A 9,974-nucleotide genomic window follows, 5' to 3' on the forward strand; every position below is an offset into this window, starting at 1 on the left:
CGCATATCGCTGTCCACTCATCATCTTCTTGCTGTTCATCCTTGAATGGGTATTGCAACTTACAGTTGTCATGGCCAGAAATACAGGTCCCGCTTTGTCATTGAACAGTGGAAAGTGCTTAGAAAAGAAGTCACCAAAGTTGGGGGGTGGGGTGGAGGTGAGGGATCCTCATAATTCCTTTGAGAAATCCTTTTCTATATGCACTGTCCTACAGAGATAGCGTTCTTTCATTAGTGGCTTTGATGAATAATAGCGTTAAGAGGGGGGTTCTTTCTGAATAAAAAGAATTATTTAACATGGTAGTTCCAGGCTTCTGCCTTGATTGCTGATGGTAGTGAGGAGGCAGAGCTGCCTCACTGAGTAAAGCTGGGCCCTTGAAACTGGGTACATGCAAATAACTGCTGGGGAGAGTTCTCTTTTTCTTTGCGGTGGTTGAAAGTGTGTTATCTGCTTCAGACACAGGCAGCCTCCCAGGACAGATTAGAACAAATCAGAGCCAGTCATCATGCTTCACTGAGAAACCAGCTAAAACACAGAATTAGAGATCTGGAATGTGAATTGGGCAGGATAAAAAATACTCAACAAGACAGTATTTTTCAAAAAGGATCCACTCAGGCAGAAGTGGAAAGGTACAAAGAGCTGTATCTGGAGGAAGTAAAAATTAGAAGATGCTTAGCAAATAAACTGGAAAGGTAAGTCCATACTTTTTTGGAATGGTAATAAGATACTGCTTTTTCCTCCTAAAATCCCTCTTCTATATCTGATCAGCATTACGTATATAAAGAAAAGATGGCATATTTATGAGGAAAGTATCTTAAGATCCTTCCCCTTCATTAGAACTATCTTCATTTCTCTTTAGTATTCCAGCAGTAACACCACTGATCATGGCATTAATAGTGAATGTATTTTTTAACTTGACTGTGTTTTAACAGGTAGCCTTTTTGCCAGTCTCTAATAATCTACTTCATGTATTTTATGGCTTGAATAAGGATAGGCCCTTCAGAGAACAGAATTTGATTGTGAAGCAAAAAAAATACATCTTTTTTTGCCTTACATTTTAGCAGTGTGTCTGAGGTTTGAGCTTTCCTTGGGAAAGGGAGGGTAGGCCAGAGTTCTTAGGCAGGTGATGTGCCTTTCAGAAGAAGCTATAAGTATAAACACATGGCATTCACAGATTGCATTGAAGTCCTAATGCTGAGATGTCCTAAGTGTTGGTAAATCTTTCTGCTTCTTGCAGGTAGTGTGACGACTTAGAAATAGGTTCTCCAAAAAACCTCAGATCGAATGATGTTCTCATTTTGGATGCTCTTAATCCCTTCCGCTTTCAGAATTCAAATAATAGTCAAAGACCTGGAGGGTAACTTAGCCAAAGTGTTACTAATAAAGATAATTCTTTGTATGCTTTTGAATGTTTCAGAGCTAATGAGAGACTAGCAGAAGCCAACGCTAAGCTCCTTCAGGAGCGCCATAGAAGCAAATCTTTAATCGCAAGCAGCATTGTCAGTGGAGGTCTGGCTGCAAGTCCAGTTCTGTATTCAACTGAACTGGGACATCTTGGCAACAATTTGGCACTGAACAGAAGTCTAAGTCTTGGAGGAAGCTTCCTAAGCCCAGCCAGGAGCGCATTATCATCAAGAAGCAGGGTTGAAGCCTATGTGGCTAAGGTAAGCATTTTTAAATACTGTTCTCAACTACTGCCAGAAAGTATCCATAAGCAAGTTTATGCTTTTTTATCCTAAGTTAGAATCCATTTATAGTTCCAAACCATTTGGTCTAATATGCCAAAACAACTGCTAATCGCCAAAACAGTACACAAGTGTATGTGATAGGGGTGAAGACTTTTGGTCATCAGGGTTGTACAAATTTCCAAGAGTACTGAAAGACCAAAAAATACTGACTTCTAAATAATGGACTGTGTAACTACATTCTTTTACAAGAGAAACCGTGATAAAGAATACTGTGGCATAGGAAGTTCCTGGCTAAGCCCTTCATTAAAATTTAATGTATAGTATGTATGACCTATGTAAAACTGCTAACTTTATGATAAGTGCAAAATCCCATTAGACATCTTTGTTTGAGACACCTTTTCCTCCTTCACTGATCTTCATTCTAGCTGGAATGTTTCTTCACTGGAACTTGTTTTTAGTACATTAATACCAACAAAGGGATGCTTTGAAAATAGGATCATATGAACAGGATCACGTGACTTCTCATGTTATACTTCCACGCAGGATGTATACTATGCATAGGAGGCATTTGTTTTTGCAGTTCCTGCTGTGTGTTATTACATGAAAAGGCAAAGTTAACAACTCCTCAGGAAGTTTTCATAGCTTTCTCATTTTGCAGCAATGCTGCAACCTCTGCAATACCTCTGGTCAAAGTATGCCCTGTAATTAGCAGTCAGTGTGCTAGCACATCCCTCACAGAATGGTGAACATTGTATTATGAGATTTGGAAACCAGATGTCAATAGTTGCAAGCAGTTTCCCACGTAGCACAGGATTGAAGCATGGACAAGCTTCTCTATTCAGTCAGTGTTCTATCCCTTGCATATTCTGTTGTTGAACGAATGTGAGAACTATTCATTAACGTGTAAGTCCATCTCAGTTCAGTGGTCCCACCCACATTGGAAAGAATCCATTTAAACAATGTGTCTGCATACTGTACCTGGTTTAAAAAAACAAGCAAATGGACAGAGCAGTGTCGATGATGTGTAGCAGTGACAGTTACAGAGATGAACTTACCTGTATTGCTATGAACGTTTTTTTCAGGTCAGAGGGGTGGATATACATTACAGCAAAAACTCAGGAGGCAATTAGTACTATACCATCTGCAGGGCTGTTCTGCATGCCAGCAGTGAAAAGGATGCAAAATTCAGGGACCCACTGCAAAAGTGAAATAAGGAGAAGGACAGGACAAGGAAACAAGAGGAGTAAGGAGCAGGGAACAAGTGAGGAAAAGAAAGGACAGAGACACGGGAGCGTGCTGTTAAAAGAAGAAAAAGGCAAAGGAGGAAACCATCCCACTCCTAGGAAAAAAGCCGCCCTAGTTTAAAAGACAAGGGTTAACAGTTGTGCCTTTTTTGAAGAAGAAAAAAGAAAAAAAGACAGTGAGAGGAAACAAAGTGGGAATACTCAGTGCTTCTTAGAGCCATGTTCTTCAGGTAGTCCTTTCCACTTTAATTTTCCAGAGAAATTGGAACTCTCTGAGTGTCACAAGAGTTTTGTCAATATCAAGCTAGATACCTTTACTGGTTTACTAGCTTTCCTTAAGTATATTACAGAAATTAAATATTTTTAAAGGCTACTTCATAGCTCGTTGTTTTTATCCAGTTGCTAATATATGCAGATACATACATTATCATCATACATTATATAATACTACGTATTATACTTACATGGGCTGCTTCAGTGTTTTGCGAAAAACTGTTCCCAAATCTACTTGTGAAAACCTTTTGAGCTGATTCCAAGAAAAGTGTGCATTAGATCTCAGAATGGTGATACTGTTCTAATTCAGTGTCCCAACTTCAACAGCAACCGTAAAGTTTCTTTTCAGAGCGTATGTGTCTCACATTTTGTGATGGATTGCCATGCTGGGGAATGCTTCACTTGAGGCTTCACTTCGAAGGTTTAAAAAAGAGAACCAACAAAATACCCATCAGCTTTGAGCAGACTCTCAAAGAAGTTGAAAAATTGTGTATGACATTTCCCCGGTCTCCAATTACTGATGTCAGTGGAGTTTTCTGTTTATCAGCTTGGGGGTTTTCTCATGTACCTATATTTCTCCTTCCTAGTGCAGTTTTGTTAGTAGGACTTAGTCCCCTGAAGTACTCTCTGATGTTGCTTACAACCTGCAGAGACGTTTACTTTGTTCTCAACAGAGGAGCTAAGGATAATTGGCTCTTACTATATACAGTTTGTCTTGGGATTAGGTTTTAATTCTAACATAGTATTAAATTCTAAAGTTTTCTTCCCTGAATGAAGGTGAGTAAAACTATTGCTAAATCCTCAGAGTACTTACCCATTCCTTACCATTTCTGCCAGGTTCTCTTAAGAAAAAGCTGGAAATCTCAGCATGCCTGTTTTGTCTCAATCAAGGCAGAAGGCTGGTCTCTGGGACTCAATTACTGGTGTGAACGCATCCTCCCTGTTACTAAATCCAACTGCACATCCTTTAGTGATATTCCTTCCTGTAATCACCAGTTAGGGAACAACTGAGACTAATGGCACTGTCTTTAGCCTCAAGTCACTCAATGTTCAATGTATTCAGGAAAGTCTTAAGACCTGATTTTTCTCTTTCAGAATCCTTCAGAAAAAAGGAACAGGGTCCTCAGAGTAGTTGCTAGTGGGTATTTCACTTAGAACTGCTGGCTTAAGTTTCCTCAGCTGGGTACATTATGTCATTAACAGTGTTTGGAGCCATAGTGTATCTCTGAAGAACTGAAAGTACAGGATTCCTGACATGTGTGTCTAAAAAAGAGGATGGAATTGGAAAATAAGGCTTTAAGTCAGGAAGTAACAAAATGGAAAAACTGCATGTATCCCTTTGTATACAATAACGGGTACTGAATCTCAATCGGTTTCCAAATGTAAAATTACCAGATGCACAGTCTGTGCTGTCATTGCTGCCGTAGTACTGTGTCATTTTGTAGACAAGTTGGAGCATGAGGAAGGAGTTCAGACAACAGTTTTAGTCTATTTTGAAGTACTTTGCCAGTTGTGCTGCTTAATACTCTGCCTGTTCACCAGATTATTTAAAGATAGAAGAGTTTCTTTAAGTCTTTTCTTCATTTCATTGTTTGCTTCAATTATGCCTTGGATTTTTTTCAGTAACCTGATTCCCTTCTACAGAATTTATCTTGCCTTTAAATTCAAGCTGAGCATTGCCTTGGCTGGAGATTACAAGTGCTTCAGCTGCTAAAGCTTATCATGACAGGGATTTAAGGGGCTTAAACTGCAGTGTGCTACACTACCTTCTTTTTGTAGTCAAAGCTCTTTGTGCAGTTTTAGTGTTTCTCCAGTTGCTTCCTCAAGGTGAGAGAGGCTATTTGAAATAGAGGACATGCCATTCTTAAGAGGAGAATGTTTATGTAAATCTGGTTTGAGAAAAAGCTTTTAAATAGCTTCAGGGGCAAGGAGATGAAAATATTTCATACTGCTATTATTCAAAATGCTGGTATTAATTCTTTGTCCATGCAATTGTTGGAAAAAAACATTGGGAAATGGTGCGGATGGCAAACAAGAGGAAGAAGTGCTACTCTGGCAAGTGGACACAGTTACCTCTTTTAGACATAACTAAGACATTTGGAGTTTAAAGGCTTGATAGAGTTCACAGTTTTCCTACACCACTACTTAACATGAGAGGTGAATGTCAGTGTTTATGCATATAGCCTTACATTTTGAAGATGATCATGTTGCAACTTCAGCAAAAAATGAGCATTTTATTCTTGAAAAAAGCATAAAGAAATGTGTTCCATTACAGTATAGCCCCTTCCCCTTATCAAATATATATGCTACAGAAATTAATAACCTTGAAATGAAAGTGCAAAATTATCTTGAAAAATATAAAAAAGTTCATACCGACACTAGTAATGAACCAGTAAAATACCAATCACATGCAAAGTTCTTTGGGTTTTTTTGGTTGTTTTTATGAGAACTCCAGTAATGAGGAATATGTTACAAATACTTCAAAAATTCTGTGCATGTAATTACAAACAGTGACTGTAGCGACTAGCAGTTCATTATGTTCTAGAAGGAGGTTGGCTGAAATCTGGTTCATAGGAGAACTTGTGTTGTAAGAAGGATGTGCGTATGCATTGCCTGCCCTTTACAGGGGTACAGATATCTTTGACGGGGTCTTTTTGTCTTTTTATGATCTGGTCTACTGACTCCCAAACTGCTCATGAATTGGCATGTCACCATCCAGAACTAAATTGAATCAAGCAGATGAAACACAAATATGAGGTACTGCTAGTGGTCTGTGTACCATAATTTGGGAACTTAGTCCATAGACTAAGTCAAGGAATGTCTGCTGCAAGGAGTTTTTGCGACCGGAGTCCTGTTTTTATGTTTAACAAATGTCAAGCTTAAATCCTAACAGCAGTGCGAAAGGCTGGTGAAAATGAATGTGGGTGTCTTGACACAGAAAGTAATGGTGAAGTCTGGTAGCAGCAACCACTGTGAACTGGTGGATTTATGAAACCAGTTTTCCTACATAATATGAGAAAGGGAATGTCTGCTTTCTACTCTCTCTTAATTTCTGTTCCTTTTCTGATTTCATTTTCCATCTGCACTCTTGTATTGTAGCAGTCTTTGTGTTGTTAGCTTTTTTAACTTGCTTTATTTACATGTAGGCCATGTTCTTTTTTCTCAATGAAGACCTTTGAACTTAAGGCAGTTTATCTTTCTTCTTCAGCTCCTTAATCAAAAATCTGTTCTCTCTCTTCTCTGCAGCCAGATACCTGACAAGGTTTGTAGCCAGTATTGTTTAATGTTGGGTGGTATTTCGTATGGGAAATGTCTATTTATGCTGTTAGGTTTTGATGGAAACTTACTGATGTGTTCAGGTTTCCATAATACTGCAAATATTTTGAACTTGCTAGCTTGTCCAAGTGAAGGAATGACTGCTGCAGAGTACTTTCATGCTTTATGTATTTGTAATGTTATGGCTTCTGTGGTAGTTAACCATCTGTAAGATGGCAGTGTATGAATTTCATCTGTTATAGTGGAACTTATTTAAACTATAGGAGTAGACTGGTTTACCAGTTTTGAACTTAAAGTTCTTGGTAGTAACAGCGGTTGTGTCTGGAGTACCAGTACTGTTCTGAAATTGAGTTCCTAGACTCTGAGTATCAGCTTGTATCAGGGTCTTAGGGGATGCAACTTACTCTGTGCTCAAGCAACCCGTGTGGGTAAGTAGTAAGTCAATACCGCTTTCTGAAAAAGAATTACTGAGAAGGTGACTGCTGCAAGGGAACCCAGTATGTTACTGCCTGAAGAGATGTGCAGTGAGATGACAAGTACCTCAGCAAAGAACTTAGTGCAGAGAGATAACAATCACTGTTCTGCTTTCCAGTGCTGTGACTCTAATCTTGTAGAAGCTTGAATTCCGAATCAATGAATTCAGACTTGAATCTGAAATTGTCATCCTTACTGCTCAGGAGGTTTGGGATAGTCAGCTGTGATGCCTTTTCCAGGGGACTGGAGGGAAGGAGAACAATGGAGGCAAGTTATAGTCCTCAAGGGTATATTTTGCCTGGCTCTTCATTCCCTTTTCAGAAATCAGTGTGTTGGCTTTATTTCCACCTATTCCTCTTTCCACAGGAGAGAGATGGGAATCACAAAGATGTTAATGGAATGAATAAGAGGAAAGAAAAGATCTTTTTCTTCTCTGGATTCATCTGCACATTTCACAGGGTCCTGTGGGCCTTCTGGTCATTGTGAAGGCTCCAGAAACCAGGGAAAGTGGTTTCTTCTAACACCTCAACTATTATTGCTTTGCTTAGGATTGGTTGTGGTTTTGGGACATCTTTTGATCTAGGCATTAATTTTCCTGCTTTTTTCTGTTACCTATGTCTCACTTCATTTGTTAGGGTGTGCCTTTTATCCAGGCTTTTGCTGCTGCATATACCTGCTTGAAAACAGAGATTTGCGGATTTGAGGGATCGTTTTGCATTGTTCTTTCAGCTCCGTGCTCCCCTCTTCTAGGTGTGAAGACACAGACTATTCCAACGAAGTAGCACTGAGTGATTCTTCCCCTGGAGAAGCTGGTGAATTCGGTGGCAGCTATCCCTGTAGTCCTGGAGAAGAGGGCCTTTCCCTCCACTTTGCCCCTTTGGAGTTAACTGCCTGTTACAGCTCCTTTTGCAGAGTGCTTCCCTTACTGGGGCTTTTGCTCTCTATGGACTGTCTAGTGCATTGTACAGTGTTTCAGTTCTTCTCTTTGTTGGTATGTTGCTAGGTGAGCCTGCCCATTTCATAAAATAAATACTTATTCCCTCAGGGATTCAGTACTAAAATCAGAGTTGCAGAATGGGTGAGGATGGAAGGGGCCTCTGAAGATCATCTAGTCCAACCCCACCCCTGCTCAAAGCAGTCAGCCATAGTAGGTTGCTCAGGGTTATGTCCAGCCAGGTTTTTTTACATCTCCAAGGATGGACGCTCCACAACTTTTTCTGGGAAACTTGTTCCAGTGTTTGACCATGCTTACAATTTAAAAAAAAATAATAAAATTCCTTATATTAAAAAGAAATTTCCTCTATTTCAATTTGTGCCCATTCCTCTTGGTCTTTTACTTGGCACCACTGAGAAAGTCTGGCTCCATCTTTATTCCCCACACAGGGTATTCACAGACAGAGATAAGGTCCTCCTGAGCTTTTTCTACTCCAGTAAAGAAACACTCACAGCTTTTTCAGCCTCTTCACATAGCTCACGTGGCCCAAGCCCTTGATCATCTTCGTGGCTATCATAGGCCTGGAAGCTATGTGGTATCCGTTTTGAAAATCACTTCTGTGTGTCACAGACTTGATGGAAAAAATCTAGGAGTCACAAGTATGATCAAATGTAAATAACAGCATATAGTGCTTGGACTATGACTCTTCAAAACATCTGATTTCTTATGAAGACGTTGAAGTCAGAATCATAAGTGAGCACAACTTAACTGGTAGCAATAACTACCTTCTAAGGGAGAAAGGCATAAGTGCTCATTTCTAGTGATCCAAGCTGATCTGGGTTACGTAATAAAACGCACAGCACTTGCTGTGTAGACGCTGTAGCTGTTGCTCTTTTCTTAGGACAAAGTTTGCAAGAAAAAATTGTGTGTGTTTTTATATTTCTATATATGTGTATTATATATGGTATTTGCCATAACAAAGAAAAATCTTGGCGTGATCTGTAGGAGCTTTTTCAATTATTTTCATCTGAAGGTGGAGAAAAAAAGAATATTGGTGCATGCTTTTTTCTATACAATGGAATATGTCAATCCTGCAGCATCTGCTGTCGCACCTCTTCTCTTACGAAGTTGCAGAAGCCAGCCTCAGCTGAATTTGTCCCTATCGATGGCATTTGTGCGTATCTCAGCATTTAGCTGACATTCTGCTCATGTATTTGATGATAGACTTTAGCCATATCTTCGCTGTAATAACTCCACTGCACTTTTTTCTTGTATATCTTTTAAATGCCCATTTATCATCCAGCTGGTGAGCTACAGATTGTCTTGTGCTACAGTTAAGGTTGCTCAGCAATAAGAAAGATTCAGCCTGGCTGACCAAGAGTTTCTCTTCATTAAAAATCAAACCCGAACCCAAGATGTTTCTATGTGGGATGATATTTTTAGGTTTTATCACATGCTATACGTGGGTTTTAAGAATGTTTTAGAAGTTTAATATTGCAAAAATATAACTGTTAAAATATTAACTGTATATTTTCTATGTAATTCTAGGTACGGCAGGAACTGGATGAAAAAATCACTAAAGAACTTGAACTGGGTAATGTGTCATTATGTTAGGAGTGGTTTTAAGGAGGATGACTGTTCCTAACTATTGAATATAATGGCTTGAAAGCTGTGAAGTTCCTGTTCTAAGCACAGGTTTTCTTGTGCTAGTCTTCCAGTTTAGACTTGTGTGTGAAAACTTCCTGCTTGCCAAAATATTGTAAAAAGTGGTATGTAGCTGCCTGGAAAAAAAAAAAAAAGTGCAAAGAAAACTAACCCATTTCTGCCACACAGGTACACTTGGCTTAAGCTGAAGTTACCTTTCGCAACAGTTAATTCTCAAGCACAAACCAAACATAAAACAGGCTCTGAGATAAGATTTTTATAGACTTCAGCCATCACTTCTCCTTTCATGTATATCACTTGCATTCAGCACTAAGCCATACCATACACATTCTCTGCTATTAGTTCTTGATTTTTGCTATGTCTCTTATTCGTTGCTTGTATTTGTAGCAGAACGGTGTTAAATCCGACTGGCGGCCGGTC

The 9,974-nt window shown here is 39.3% G+C and overlaps 1 protein-coding gene across 1 annotated transcript in view; it reads left to right on the forward strand.

Moving 5' to 3' along the window:
- The window catches only part of LOC104626756 (ankyrin repeat domain-containing protein 26-like), a gene marked incomplete at both ends in the record, with an annotated part of 32,456 nt that extends 22,973 nt beyond the window's left edge, over positions 1-9,483 (forward strand). Inside the window, 3 exons of the mRNA XM_010294773.1 lie at positions 457-692; positions 1,418-1,664; positions 9,438-9,483. Coding sequence (XP_010293075.1) covers positions 457-692; positions 1,418-1,664; positions 9,438-9,483 — 529 coding nt within the window. The remainder of the gene's footprint in view (positions 1-456; positions 693-1,417; positions 1,665-9,437) is intronic.
- Positions 9,484-9,974: the final 491 nt, after the last annotated feature.

This window comes from Phaethon lepturus, unplaced genomic scaffold (genome assembly GCF_000687285.1).
Source record: "Phaethon lepturus isolate BGI_N335 unplaced genomic scaffold, ASM68728v1 scaffold9649, whole genome shotgun sequence".
NCBI classification, from domain to species: Eukaryota; Metazoa; Chordata; class Aves; order Phaethontiformes; family Phaethontidae; genus Phaethon; species Phaethon lepturus.